The following is a 15,788-nucleotide window of genomic DNA, read 5'->3' as shown; positions in this document are numbered from 1 at the left end:
CTGCTTTTTCCTGAATCAGGGTCACGAGGATCTGCTGAAGCCTATCCCAGCTCTCTCTCGGGTGGAAGGCAGGGGTACACCCTGGACAGGTCACCAGTCCATCACAGGGCCACATATAGACACACAAAGACAAACAACCTCACACACTCACACTCACTCCTATGGGCAATTTAGATTCACCAATCAAAATATTTGATCTTGTTTGGATAGACCTAGGCTGGTCAGCCAGACCCAGTCCTTTCTTAGCGAAAGAACGTGGGTCTGGAACCTCTGCCATATACAGTCTTTTCCTCAGGCCTCAAAAAAGAAGTGCCAATCACGCCGTTTATGTGCAGTGGGGCGGACTTTGCGCTTCAGTCGTCCAATCATATTTAAACAAGCCTTGCACATATGCAGTGACTCGCTTGTAATGTTTCTCAATGCCAGTCCCAAGTCCGCAAATCCTTCTACAACTATGTCACCCTGACAGACCCATCCTGTTCATCAATTTTCAGTCTTCAGATATAAGGTTACTACAAACAACCAGTCAGAATGAGTTTAAAGATACTGAAGGTGATAACAGCGACTGTCTCCTGGCTTCAGAGTCATTTTGAAAAGACTGACATTAGAGTGAGGGTGTCATTCGCTCCCATTTCTATACAAGTAAGCGAATTTCTTGAAATGTCAAGGTATTCTTTTAAGAAGATATAGATTAATTCTAAACTATAGTTGACATTTCCTTGTCTTACATTAACCACATGGTCTTTTTCAAGCTCAGATAGAAGATTGTACAGTTACAGCTGATATACAGGACTGTAAAAACCCTTGGCTGACAGTATCTAATGTATTTTTTTAATGTGAATTTTTGTTTCTGCACAGGTTTTTTGGCGGTTTCTTTTTGGATATCAAGCGAAAGGCTCCTCACTACCTTTCCGACTTCACAGATGCCATCAGTCTGCAGTGTCTGGCCTCCTTCCTCTTCCTCTACTGCGCCTGCATGTCACCCATCATCACTTTTGGTGGACTCCTGGGTGAGGCCACAGAGGGACGTGTGGTAAGCAGCAAAATGTTTATCACAAGAGACTTTCTGGTCCTGATGTTAAGTAGCTGAATCGTGGCCTTGTTTTCTGTGTTGTCAGAGTGCTATTGAGTCACTGTTTGGGGCCTCCATGACTGGAATAGCCTACTCTCTTTTTGCTGGTCGCCCCTCACCATCCTGGGTAGCACTGGGCCTGTTCTTGTCTTTGAGAAGATCCTCTTTAAGGTCCGCAAGTAGGTCATCTTTTTCTTCTGATGTACAAATATGTCATTTGTAATATTTCCATTTAGAAGCTAGATGCGCATGTGGATTGCCATGTCCAGTTACATATCCATCGCATCCCCTCCTGAGTGTGTGTCTTGTCCTTTGTCAGGGAGTATGGTCTTTCCTACCTCTCCCTGAGGACCTGTATTGGCCTGTGGACGGCCTTCTTCTGGCTACTGCTGGTGGCCACAGATGCCAGCTTGCTTGTCTGTTACATCACACGCTTCACTGACGAAGTTTTCGCTGCATTGATCTTCATCATCTTTATCTATGAGGCCCTGGAGAAGCTGAGCCAACTGGAAGTGCATTACCCCACCAATAAAAACAACAACCTTCAGAAACTCACACAGTACTCGTACGTGCTCCTGTTTGCTTCATTTCTGTCATTAGAATTTTGGTTTCAGACTGTTGGTTGAATAAAAAATGTGCCTTATCCTGATACATACAGTTAGCACTTCTGTGGTTTTCTGCTCTGGTGTAGTGGACAGCAGGGGATGCTGACATTTAGTTCTGTAAAATTAGTGGCTAAGCATTTTGTAAGTGGAAATTATTGGAATATGTGGAATGTTATAATGATGCAACAAATGATACCTGGTTCAGGTCCCCTCTCTCTCACTGTCCATTTCTAGTGTTGCTGAATTGAATAAAGAACTGCAGCTTACAGTGGTGTTTCGTTGGACATTTAAACAAAGACCTGTGACACTATGGTTAAGAATGGTTAACTTTACAGCCTGAAAGGAATATCTGCAAATGCTATTCAAGGCAGAAGCCACTTAGCCTACCCCCTGTTTTTACACTTTTTAAATAATTGTACAGGATTATTATTCATTCAGGATTTCACAGGATTTTGCTGTGCAGAATCAGCATGAAGATGCAGTGTGAAGAGTGGATTCTCTCATTGTCAGACACAGATAAGTCACACCAGTGGTGGCAGTGCTGCATCACTTCTACATGTGCTTGGCAGACAGACTAACAGCAGAATCATGTTGGGTGATATAAATATCTGTACAACATATAAAATTTAAGTTCTGTAATAACTAGAAATAGAAGATTGCTGGTATTCAGACTTCACTAATTTATGACCAACATCTATCCATGCCCTCATCTCCACTGTCACCCTGGTCATTTTTATGGGCATCATTATCCTTGTTGTTCTTCTGCTCTTCATCCTGATTAATATCACCTTCATCATCACCATCACCATGTCCTCTGGCGTCAGTACGAGTGCGAGATGTTACATGGGGAGTTCGAGGGCACCCCCTGTGGTCCCCACAGCCCTTACATCCCTGACGTCCTCTTCTGGTGCGTGGTCCTCTTCTTCTCCACCGTCTTCATGTCCGCCTTCCTCAAGGAGTTCAAGACGAGCCGCTACTTCCCCACCAAAGTAGGTATCCTTCAGCAGTCACAGAGTTAGATTATACTGCCATCAACTGGTTGTTTTATGAAACGGCAAAAGGCTTGCATTCTGTGTGGCCATTCTATGTTTGCAGTTTCTATGAGTTATCATTGAGATGACAGTCATGAGTGTAATATGTGGGGTGATGCTCACATAGTAATCTGTAGTACACTGGTGCCACCTTGTGATAATAAGTGCTGTCTTTTTGTGGTTACATCTAGATGTAGCATGGACTTTGTTGGAAAAGTATCTATGTATTTGTCCCTTCAGGTGCGGTCCATCATCAGTGACTTTGCCGTCTTCATTACCATCCTCACTATGGTGTTGGCAGATTATGCCCTAGGAATCCCCTCACCTAAACTGAAGGTGCCCAACAAGTTCAAAGTAAGTCCAAATAAAAGCCTCCCCAGCACAGCAATTTTAATACTAGTCAGAGTTCATGTTAAAGCTCAATGTTGGCAGGAATGTAGGTTTTGTTCTCTCTTCTATTTTTCATACTTAGGAAAATAGGAAAAATAAAAGAAATGGTGGATAAAAAGACAAGGAGCTGCTGGAATATGAAGAGAAACAACAATTAAAAAGAATATGGAAAAATAATAGATAAATAACCATAATAACAATATAAGAGCTAACATTATTTGGAGTTATGGGAGATGAAAGAGATCTGCTGATTTATATTAAACCAGTTTGTAGTGATGAATTATCATAAGCCTTACAATGAAAAAGGCACAAATGAAATAAAATACTAAACTACAATAAGAATCAAGTCATTAAAATGTAGTTTCAGCCAACTGTCATATTGACTTTGATTAAATATGCTGATTTTTACAATATACATTGGTCTTTGGTTCCTTAGCCAACCAGGGATGATCTTGGCTGGGTTATAAACCCTGTGGGGCCAAACCCCTGGTGGACTGTCATCATCACCTTCATTCCTTCTCTGCTCTGCACCATTCTCATCTTCATGGACCAGCAGATCATAGCTGTCATCATTAACAGGAAGAAGCACAAACTGAAGGTATTTGAAAATCTGCCATGTAAAGTCCTAAGAAGTCTTCAGTATATCTTAATAACTGTACTGTAGCTAAATAATAGTGTCTCATGTCTGGCTCCTGTAGAAAGGCTGTGGCTACCACTTGGACCTGTTTGTGGTGGGGGTGATGCTGGGCATGGGCTCTGTGATGGGCCTGCTATGGTTCGTGGCAGCCACTGTGCTCTCCATCTCCCACGTGAACAGCTTGAAGCTGGAGTTGGAGTGCTCAGCCCCCGGAGAGCAGCCCAAGTTCCTGGGCATCCGAGAGCAGCGCTTCACCGGCCTCATGATCTTCACCCTGATGGGCTGCTCCGTCTTCATGACCTCTGTGCTCAAGGTCAGAGGCTAAACACAAAATACACACTCACACAAGATGTGTAACCATGTTTCATTTAGTCATATGTTTCATAAAAAATACTTACCAGAACTGAAAAAAAATATTATCTTATACTCTAGAATTTATTGTTGTCTCCTAGACGCCCTGCATTGCTGCAGGTCAGTGTACTACATAGTCTCACTTTAATGATTATATCTATTACATAAGAAACGTATTCTTAAAAGTGTGGTGTGATTCATGTCCTTCAATGCTCCTCCATTTCTTGATTTATCAACTTGGTTTACTGGTCAACATTCAATAGGTCAAACTAATAGTGCCATCTGCTGGGCCACACGGCAAACTACTTTAAAGGCTGATGAAAAATAGGAAAACTTCTCATCCATGGTCCCCTCACCTATGCTGTCTTTAGATTTGACTCAAACAATAAGAGAGAGACTAGCTGAGCATCACTCTGACATTTTTACTGGGAGTTCTACTTATTGGGTCTTTATGTTGTCACAGTATGTGGCTTTTGTTAATGTAGAGATATTATGAATTGCTCTTAGGATTCTGTGCCTAGTGATTAAAGCTTTAACTGTCTCTTAGTTTGTGCCTTTGTTTTCTTGGGAAACTAACTATATCTGGTACATATTAACAAGACATCTACATATTCTACATAGTGATTCTGAATATTTCTGTCTCCACTTTATCCCCATGCCAGTGATGTATGGAGTCTTTCTGTACATGGGGACTTCTTCACTCAGAGGTATTCAGGTGAGCCCAGATACTGCCTGCTGGTATTTAATGAGAAGAACTAATTCAGAGAAAGGGGCAGCATGGTGGCTGAGTGGTTAGCCCTGCTGTCTCACAGCAAGAAGGTTCTTGGTTTGAAACCCATCAGGGGCCTTTCTGTGTGGAGTTTGCATGTTCTCCCTGTGCTTGTGTGAGTTTTCTCCAGGTACTCTGGTTTCCTCCCACAGTCCAAAAACATGTATGTCAGGTTGATTGGTGACTCTAAATTGCCCATAGGAGTGAGTGTGAGTGTGTGAGGTTGTTTGTCTCTATGTGGCCCTGTGATGGACTGGTGACCTGTCCAGGGTGTACCCCTGCCTTTCACCCAAAGAGAGCTGGGATAGACTCCAGCAGATCCCTGTGACCCTGGTTAGGAATAAGGGGGTATAGAAAATGGATGGATGGATGGATGGAACTAATTCAGAAAAACACAGGATGAATTTTTAAATCTCTGTCTGTATCTGGATCTGTCTGCAGTTCTTTGACCGTCTGAAGCTGTTCGGCATGCCAGCCAAACATCAGCCAGATTTCATCTACCTTTGTCACATCCCCATGATGGTAACCTGAACATGTTTGCGTATGTGCGCATTGTTTATTTGTGTTGTGTGCATAATGCATATAATTGTTGATACCCGTTTCTGCTGCTCCAGGTCTTGGCGTTGGTGTTGAGCTGTCTTTACTGCAGGCTAAACAGTCAAATTACATTTGTCCTTGTTTAGTAAAGGATGGTACTGAGGTTTCACTTACTGTAGGTAAAAGTGGCAACTACTAAAAAGGTCATGCAATATGTATTTTAAGGTTCAAAGCAGGTGTGAAATCTGTGCCATTGTTTTGTTGAATACCTGGTGAGGTAGAGACTGATATTGGAACAGTGAGTGAGAGGATTGGACTGAGAAACAAAGTGAAAGCAGAAGGAAACATAACACAAAGATTTGTGTTGCTGGCAGTAATTTGTGACAGGCTAAACATCCCTGTAAGTTGGCATTTCACCATGACCTAAAAATCTAAAAATAACAAGTACAGAGATGCACAACTACATGTGTATGCTGCTTTAGGGGAACATTGTGTTGACAGTGAAATAATACCTTTTGTGTCACGAGTTGGTGTCGGAGTGGAGAAAAAAGAGGTGATAGGACCCAAACGCTGGACAACAAAAAGGCATTATTAACCCTGGGACTCCAGGGGAGAAAACAAACTAAAATACAAAACGCTAGGGAACCGGATGGGACGGTAACAGAGACTGCTCGAAAACTTCCCGGACTGATTACAACAAATACTTCGGTAGGGAACAAAAGAAGGAGGGAGGTGTAAATAGGGAGAAACACAACAGATGATTAAACCCAGGTGAAACTAATAAACACAAATACCTAACGTAAAGCTGCCGGGGACCAGAGCAAGGGGAAGAGGAAGTCTTTACAAAATAAAGGTCCCCTGGCAGGAAGTCCCAAGGGGAGCTCATGACATTTTGTCATTCTCTGATGTATTCTAAAAGGAGTGACCCATCCGCAGTGAACATCACGGATGAGATGTCCAAAGGAGCTTTTGGGAATGTGTGGAGGAGTGTCAACCCTGCTGAGAGCACTAAGAAGGAAGCAAGCGTTAAAAGGTTAGTCCCCTGAGCAGTACCAGAACTACATCAGATGGTTTTAATAACAAATTCTGCGTAAAGACTGTGTAAGACAGAAATCAATTTCAAAGGGTTGTGTCTTTAGTTGGCAGCTGTTTACTGAAAAAAAAACATGTTTGGATAAAAGGGTTTATCTAAGAGAAGCCCTGCCAACACAGATTTCCCAGAGAGTAGACTAATATCATATCTCATGCCTGCCTCTTATTTAATTCCACCCCTTAGCTCCCCTTCCTAACCTCTCAGAAGCCGATACCCCAAAGGTAAGTTGTTCCCAGTCTCAGTCCCTGATTGTTGCATGATAAAAGCATTGTTGGTCTGTGCTGCAAGTTCAGATTTCAAAATGTACGTTTACTGTACTCAGTGAACACTGAGATAAATCAATAGGAAATGGATGTTGGTGGGTTGGCAACATAATGTGGTCTGAGTGTGCATGTTTCTTCAAGGACACATTCAGCAGCATGTTGTAAAAGTAGTTAAATGAATAGCACTAACAGAATATCTCAGTCACAAGTGGTAGCAGTTTGTTGTCTGAGACACTGAAGTTAGGGCAGACTGCTGGTAAGGTTTAAAATCCATGTTTGCATGCTGTTGGATCTGGATGGGTTGATAGTCATCCAGTTGGCAATGCATTTGCACTCTGAATCAAAAAATGAACATTGATGCATTCACTATTACTTGTCTTCTTGATATTTCTGTTGGTTTTGTTTTTGTGCAGTTGTTCTGGTGGTGGTGAAAAGTGAGACAAGCGGCGGAAGCATGACAAGAGTTTGGGCAGGGGGACAAGTTTGTGATGACACATACTGGCAGTGCCACTGTGCTGTCAATCAGTAGATCAGAAAATCTATACCATGCCACACTCAACCACCTCTGCACTGTGCTACACTGTGTTTTTTGTCATGTACGTCTGTGTGCAAGTTGTGTAAAACAAAGAAACATTTGTTAGAAACAGTATTACCGCCAGGAACCAAGACACAATAGTGTTCTTTTCTATGTATATTAGTTTGGTGATACCAGCAACAGAAGGAAGCCAGAACTAACACTTACCCATTAACACAGTAACTGCTGTGTTAATGGGCCAATTACAGAAAAGTTTTAAACAATTTTTAAATCAACTTTATTTGTATTTTGTATGTTTGTATATTGTCCATTTGCAGCTGGTTGGTCTGGCTTTGTCCAATGGAAATGTGCTAAAGGCTTTTTCTTCCATTTGTATGTAAACCAAAGTGTAAAATACCTTCTGGCTCTACAAGTTTCTTGGTGTCTTAACTAAATTTACTGCACAGACACGAGAAACAGATCATCTCATCTAATTCTTAGGAAGTCAACAAATAAGTGTCAAACTGTTTCTTTAAGGACAGTATTTTCGGGGGGAGGTGGGGCAGCTTATTGGAAAATGATATTTTCAAGCTAGCATGGCAGCACAGTTTGGGAACTTAAGTATCTACTTGGCCTTGGCTTTTTAAAAACTCATCAAATTTGCAAATCCTGAACTTTAGGATGACTGTACACAAATCTGTTTCTACCTGCATACATTTTTTCGGTAAGTGTCATCCATGGACATCTCCTCTCCAAATGACTCTAAATGTGTCAGCATTTGAAGCTAATTGTTTTTTTAAAAAAAAAAAACAAAAACCTGCATTATGGTGAAACCGACCTGACTGTCTTGCTGTAGGACCATGGTTACTTCTAGAGATGCAATAATACCTTTTTTCTGGGAAGGGCAACATGTAATACATGGTCGAGAATCTTAATGTATATATATATATATATATATATATATATATACACATATATACATGTACAGTGGGTACAGAAAGTATTCAGACCCCTTTAAATTTTTCACTCTTTGTGTCATTGCAGCCATTTGTCAAAATCAAAAAAGTTCATTTTATTTCTCATTAATGTACACTCAGCACCCCATCTTGACAGAAAAAAAACAGAAATGTAGAAATTTTTGCAAATGTATTAAAAAAGAAAAACTGAAATATCACATGGTCATAAGTATTCAGACCCTTTGCAGTGACACTCATATTTAACTCACATGCTGTCCATTTCTTCTGATCCTCCTTGAGATGGTTCTGCTCCTTCATTGGAGTCCAGCTGTGTTTAATTAAACTGATTGGACTTGATTAGGAAAGGCACACACCTGTCTATATAAGACCTTACAGCTCACAGTGCATGTCAGAGCAAATGAGAATCATGAGGTCGAAGGAACTGCCCAAGGAGCTCAGAGACAGAATTGTGGCAAGGCACAGATCTGTATGTGTGGAGAAAACCAGGCACTGCTCATCACCTGCCCAATACAATCCCTACAGTGAAACATGGTGGTGGGAGCATCATGTTGTGGGGGTGTTTTTCAGCTGCAAGGACAGGACGACTGGTTGCAATTGAAGGAAAGATGAATGCGGCCAAGTACAGAGATATCCTGGAAGAAAACCTCTTCCAGAGTGCTCAGGACCTCAGACTGGGCCGAAGGTTCACCTTTCAACAGGACAATGACCCTAAGCACACAGCTAAAATAACAAAGGAGTGGCTTCGGAACAACTCTGTGACCCTTCTTGACTGGCCCAGCCAGAGCCCTGACCTAAACCCAATTGAGCATCTCTGGAGAGACCTGAAAATGGCTGTCCACCAACGTTCACCATCCAACCTGACAGAACTGGAGAGGATCTGCAAGGAAGAATGGCAGAGGATCCCCAAATCCAGGTGTGAAAAAGTTGTTGCATCATTCCCAAGAAGACTCATGGCTGTACTAGCTCAAAAGGGTGCTTCTACTCAATACTGAGCACAGGGTCTGAATACTTATGACCATGTGATATTTCAGTTTTTCTTTTTTAATAAATTTGCAAAAATTTCTACATTTTTGTTTTTTTCTGTCAAGATGGGGTGCTGAGTGTACATTAATGAGAAATAAAATGAAGTTTTTTGATTTTGGCAAATGGCTGCAATGACACAGAGTGAAAAATTTAAAGGGGTCTGAATACTTTCCGTACCCACTGTGTATGGCTAGAAAGCTTGAAATGTTTTCTTTTAAGTGAAACAAAGCAAGTCGAAAACAAATCATCACTTTTTATTTAATCCGTATGAACGTAAGGAGAAGTCCGTTTTTTCCTGTCTTTGTAATGCGGTCCCGCCTTGTACACTGTCCACTGTTCACATGTAAATAATCTCAGGTGAACCAGGTAAATATGTGCAAACCCCCGAGAAATGACACAAAATATCAAACTTCATCAGAGAATTTACTCACTTTTTCGGCGTGTTTGGATGATGGCGCGTTACGCACGTGAAGCGGCGCTCCTTATATTCCACACAGAGACAAATAGTTTAGCTTGTCCCCAGAGTAAAAACACTGATTTTAACTCAAATGAGGATCGTTTGGCTCCTCATTGTGTTGTATTGTGCTGCACTAATCCGTCCCATCTACATTGACTGAAAGGCTCATTATGCGCGCCTTTGTCTGGTCGTTCAGTGCGTCTTTTGTGTTCTCAGGTAAATCACATGACTATTCATCCTCAGACACACCCTCTTGCATATGGCCTTTCTGGACAAAAAGTGTCTTAGAAAATTTAAATCAGTGTATTGTTTACTGTGAATGTGTGAACAAGATGACATTCACAGCACTCTGAAGTAAACACTTTAGCCTACAACATGCTGGTCTCCAAAGTCTTGTGAACCAATGTTCTGTTTGTGTTTTATGGTCTTATTTCAGTAGTTTTTCACTAACCATGCATAAACACTTTTTTCTCAAAAACACAATCATGTATAAACTTGCTGCTCACATATTATTGTAGCGAATTTTGTGCTGATTACAGTGTTATTAGACTTTAGACATTAATATGTTTAAAAAACACTGAAAAAAGCACAAATGTCAGGACATGTCAAAATTTGTCCAGGCCCCAAAAACCCCCTCAGACCCCAGAGGGTTAAACTATAGCTAGTCTGTTGCTAGTCTGTAGACGAACTATACAACACACAAATATCTATGGAGACCAGAAATGCTCCTTCTGAAAAGATGTTGATGTTAGAGGGAGGTGCTACAAACAATGTCTAAAAAAATGATCCACTCTCATAGAACAGACACTGGCAATGTTAATTGCATTAGTTTGGTTCCACATTTTTGTAAATGCAGAATTAATGAAGATCCTCATAATTACAGGGACAGCTTAAAGAGCATTTTTCACCCTGAAACTGAAATTCCCCCCATGACAGACCCCATACAAACTACAAGCCTCTCAGACAAAGAATTCTCTCTGCAGAGTCAGCTCTTGTCACTGTGTGGCTAGTACCAATATAAGTGCAGGCTTCAACTGTGCAGACAGAACACATAAGGAAGAAAGAGAGTTAAGCAACAAACAGTTTATTGCTGCTGATAAATATAACTAAAGGTGTCTGGAAACAAAGGAGAAACAAGGACATAATACAAAACAAAACAAAACAAAAAAACCTGTGATGAGAATCCAAAACTAAACTAAAATCAAGGCACCTCAGGAAATCCAATACTAAGTACAAAAGCCAAGGTGAAACACACACAGGAAACTAAGGGGAAATACACACACAAAGAAAAACAAAGAAAAAACTACTAGGAACCAAGAGGTACAGTGACAATCCAACTGTGAGGAGCGCATACCAAAACAACTACTGGAAAATAACACAAAGCATCACCATAGGAGAACACACTGCTCGGAAAACCATGAGGAATAAGCAAAGAGAACAGCATACTACTGGGAAAAAGAGGAACCAAAGGGAATGATCTAGTGGAGAACAAAACAACAGGGCTGGTGTATATACACACAGGAGATAATTGAACATGGGTGGAAACAACAAGCTGTACAATAAATTAGGAAAATAAAACATAATGACTTTTCTTTTTGGGAAGGTTAGTAGAACTTAGAAATTAATCATAGATTTTTAAAAAGAAATAGGTTCTGTTGAAAGGATATAGTTTTTTGTCAGACCAGTGTTCCACAATCCAGTCCAGTTGGTGGCACCAATGCACCTTTAAACTGGATTGTGATGATCAGGTGGGTTAAGTCAATTAGAAACTAGAAGAGCAGGGATAGTTGAATGTATCAGTTGTCAAAGGAAGAAAGCATCATAACTGGATTAAGAATAGGACACAGGATTAAATGACACACTGCATAACGTTGGGAAGCATCCAACAGGATTATGGAGGAATTGCAAAAAGTCAGAAACAGTTAAACATGTGTTGTTAGAGTACAGAGCCTATGTCTATTAACAGCACTTAAGAAGATAAAACAGAATGATTTTTCATAAGAGGGTCTTCTTGGGAAGGTTAGTAGAACTTAGAAATACATCATAGATTTTTGAAGAGAAATAGGTTCAGACCTCTGTTCCACACTCCAGTCCAGTTGGTGGTGCTAATAAGATGGATAGGCAACCGTCATTAAAGAATTAAGAAGAAGAAGAAAAAACATAGGACAACAAAGAAACAACTTCTGAGCCGCAACGTGGCAGCGTAAAACACAGAATCAGAACATGAATTTAATCGATCGGGACCACTACAACAGCGGGATGAAGGTAGAGAAGCAGGACTCGGATTATATCGACCAGGACCACTATAAAACCGAAATAAAAGAGGAGGAAGAGGACCCGGGATTCGTCGACCAGGACCACTATAAACCCGAAACAAAAGAGGAGGAAGAGGACCCGGGATTCATCGACCAGGACGGCTACATGTGGGGAACAAATGAGGAGAAACAGCAGCCAGACTTTGTCTACTACAACCACAACAAAACCGAAATTAAAGTGGGGGATCAGGAACCGGAATTTATTGACCACGACCAGTGGAAGAGCAGAATAAAAGAGGAGAATCAAGATCAAGATTTAACAGACCCGGACCACAGAAGCAACGACTCTGCCAACAGGATCGAGGAGGTCCAGTTCTCTGTTCCCAGCGATCAACAGGTCAGTGTTCAGGACTTAATCGATAGAAAAGGCTTCATAAAGAGGCCAGAGTCAATGGTCTGTGTGTCATCTGTTCTTTCTAATAATAGTTCGAGTCTGGAAGCGGCTAAAATCCAGTCCTTATGTTTATGTATTTCCAGGTGTGTGTTTTCCTGGTTTCACCCAGTCCTGAATAAAACAGCTTAGAAGTAGGTCTGAGCCATTACCCAGCCAGTTTACTAAGGATGAGTGTTGCTACTCTGATATGCTACTTATGCTACTCTGTATTTCCATTTATTTCCATAGGTACACAGGAAAAGAGGACATGGGAAAGAACACTGATTAAAATGATACATGATGAATAATGGAATAGATTAATGGAATTTATGGACTGAACTTGTCAGTAACGATGGTTAAAATTTGTTACATCATGTTAGAGTCTGGTACTAAGTTCTATAGTTTAAAGGAAGATTTGGGGAAAAATATTTCTATGTTTTTGCAGTTTGAGACATCAGCTGTTCACCACAGAGTACTTAGCTGCAAGCCATCACCTGGAGCTTGCTGAGGTTACTATGCAACCAGGACAAGAAAGTCTGCTTCAGAGGCCATTTGGTCCTCAGAGTGGAATCATTCGGAGTTCCAAGACTTCACTAAGCTGCATGCTCAGAGTGTCTTTGTCACCAAGCTGGTGTCCTCACTCTTATGTTGGTCAGTTTTCTCGGTCTTGTGGTGGTTGACAGACCAGGGTCTGTGCGGCAAAACTTGTAAAACTTGGTCTAACTTAAAAATAATCCTTACCAGATTTTTTGGTGGCTGTTTCTGTTTCTGAAAACCAAATTTGGGTAAGAGAAAAATTAATTCAGACTTAAGAGACATTTTTTAATTTCAAACTTAACCTAGTGCTTTAAATATGATGCTGCACAGGGTTGTGTCCTCTGTTTACAAATGAAAGATGATAAAAAGTTAAAAGTAATGTTAATACTAAGAAAAACTATTGAGGTGAGGCAAACATACATTTTAAGAAACAATATTTTAGAAATGACAATATATGTGGATGAGACACAACTTTACAACTTTGGAATGAAATAGAACTCCAAGGAAAGTTTCTGAGTTCATGTTTCATAGTAACGTCGTAAATGTCATTTATGGTTTTAGATTGTTCTATCATGTTATTTCATGTCTTCTCTCTTCTCATTTTGCTTATTTCTTCATTTTTTACAAATAGAAAAGAAGAAAAGGAGTCAACAAGACCTTCACAACATTGCAGCGTTTAAAGATTAATCAACATGTTCACACTGCAAAGAAAACATACAGCTGTGACCAGTGTCGAAAAGCCTTCTCACAGTCAGGCAACCTGAAAACACATCAGCGTATTCACTCTGGAGAGAAGCCGTACCGGTGTGACCAGTGTGGAAAAGCCTTCACAGAGTTAGGCCACCTCAACAGACATCAGCATATTCACTCTGGAGAGAAGCCATACTTGTGTGACCAGTGTGGAAAAGCCTTCACAGAGTTAGGCCACCTCAAAACTCATCAGCGTATTCACTCTGGAGAGAAGCCGTACTGGTGTGACCACTGTGGAAAAGCCTTCACATTGTTAGGCACCCTCAAAAACCATAAGCGTATTCACTCTGGAGAGAAGCCATACAGCTGTGACCGGTGTGGAAAAGCCTTCTCACAGTTAGCCCACCTGAAAACACATCAGCGTATTCACTCTGGACAGAAGCCCTACAGCTGTGACCAGTGCGGAAAAGCCTTCACAGAGTTAGGCCACCTGAAAACACATCAGCGTATTCACTCTGGACAGAAGCCATATAGCTGTGACCAGTGTAGAAGAGCCTTCTCACAGTTAGGCTCCCTCAGAAGACATCAGCGTATTCACTCTGGAGAGAAGCCATACTGGTGTGACCAGTGTGGAAAAACTTTCACTAGTTCAAGTGCTCTAACAGCCCATCAGCGCATTCACACCAATAAGAAATGTCAAAACTGACCGCTGTGGTTGAAGTCTATATCAGAAAGCCTAAGGACCCACCAAGATATTACACTGATGTAAACGGGACATGTCCACAGGTCCAGAACCCTTTGAAAATGTCCAGCATTTTGATAGTCAAGGGCCTCTTAATTGCTGGTGGAAACTGTGGGAGATAAGACTGGCTTTTGTCTTTGTTTCTCTATTACTATGAAATACAGGCTGTGACGTAGGAGGTAGAGCAGGTCAGTCATGAACCAGAGTTGGTGATTCAATCCCTGGCTTCACTAGTCCACATATTTTAGTGTGTTTGGGCAAGAAAACCCAACCCAAGTTGCCCCTGGTGGCAATTCCATCGGTGTGTGAGCGAATGGGTAAAGAGTAAAAGTGCTTTGAGTGGACTTGAGTGTAGAAAAGCACTCTACAATGTAGTGAAATTAAATATATATGTGTTGACCATGAATGTGTTTATTATGTCTGGTTTATGAATTATGACTATCATAAACCATCTTCATAATTTTGGAACACCAGATCTTTTGATGGCAGATCAACCAGTCAATTAATGAGTACTACAGGATATCAGTCTACAGTCAGAGTGAGAGTTCCCTGATTCAGTGACGTATTTACTGTGTGAAATAACATAGATGATGCCAGTCACAGATGCCTTTTTAAGATTTATTCAACTATTTACATGGTAGATACAAGCTATTTACATAGGGGGAAGCAGAGGCAGAACTGGTCAGAGAAACTAGATGAATTAACAAATATAACAGTGTAACAGTATAACTGTAGGTTAAATGCAGTGGTGAAAGCAATTCATGTTCTGTGTTTGAGTCTGAGGTCTAAACAGCAGTTTAGGAGGAAGCTGTAAGCTGGAAGCTGTATCTACAGAGACCAACTGAGATTAGTGTGTGACAACCAGCACAGCCATGGGTTACTTGTCTGACCTCGAGTTTACTGAGGCTCAGTCTGTTTTGCTGTGGGTTGGTTGAACTGCAGTCTGCCGCAGGTTTCCAGGAGGCCTGGGGTCTGTTTATCACCTTTCGTTGCTCTCCATCTGGCTGCTGCAGGGCTGTCCCACAGAGTTTTTTGATGTGAGATGGTCAGCTGGAGGTGAGCTGTTGGCTACAGGACAGCCACATATGGGGAGGATGTCTTTAGGTTTCTCCTCCGCATGGGCAGTAAAAGCAGTCTCTACCTCACTGTTCTGTAGGTGCTCTCTTTCTTAGGGTCTTTCTCCTCAACCAAAAGGTCTTGAGGAGCCTGCAAATCTGTAAATTTCCAAAAACTCTTTACAAAAACTGGGTGTGTCTCTTTGTGTGTCTTTTTGTGTCTTGCCGCACTGAACAGGGAATCCATCTGCTTAGTCCTTCATCATGCTTAACACAATGTAGTTAGTCCAGGAAGTGCTCCATCCTTGCTGGTGATTGGTTCACAGTCTCCTGACTGTGGTGGGGCAGTCTCACTGG

General features: G+C 41.3%; 1 protein-coding gene and 1 pseudogene across 1 annotated transcript in view; both read left to right on the top strand.

The window, feature by feature from the left end:
* The first annotated feature begins 660 nt into the window (after nt 1–660).
* On the top strand, nt 661–7,277 carry LOC113137734 (sodium-driven chloride bicarbonate exchanger-like; annotated as a pseudogene).
* Nucleotides 7,278–11,873: 4,596 nt separating this feature from the next.
* Nucleotides 11,874–15,788, top strand: part of LOC113137744 (zinc finger protein 665-like) — a 323,439-nt gene continuing 319,524 nt past the window's right edge. Inside the window, exons 1-2 of the mRNA XM_033325118.1 lie at nt 11,874–12,371; nt 13,576–14,281. Coding sequence (XP_033181009.1) covers nt 11,943–12,371; nt 13,576–14,281 — 1,135 coding nt within the window. The 5' untranslated portion in view covers nt 11,874–11,942. The remainder of the gene's footprint in view (nt 12,372–13,575; nt 14,282–15,788) is intronic.

The sequence above is a fragment of the Mastacembelus armatus genome, unplaced genomic scaffold, assembly GCF_900324485.2.
Source record: "Mastacembelus armatus unplaced genomic scaffold, fMasArm1.2, whole genome shotgun sequence".
In the NCBI taxonomy this organism is placed as follows: domain Eukaryota; kingdom Metazoa; phylum Chordata; class Actinopteri; order Synbranchiformes; family Mastacembelidae; genus Mastacembelus; species Mastacembelus armatus.
Note: the sequence above shows the minus strand (reverse complement) of the source record. Positions and strands in the feature narration are given on the sequence as shown.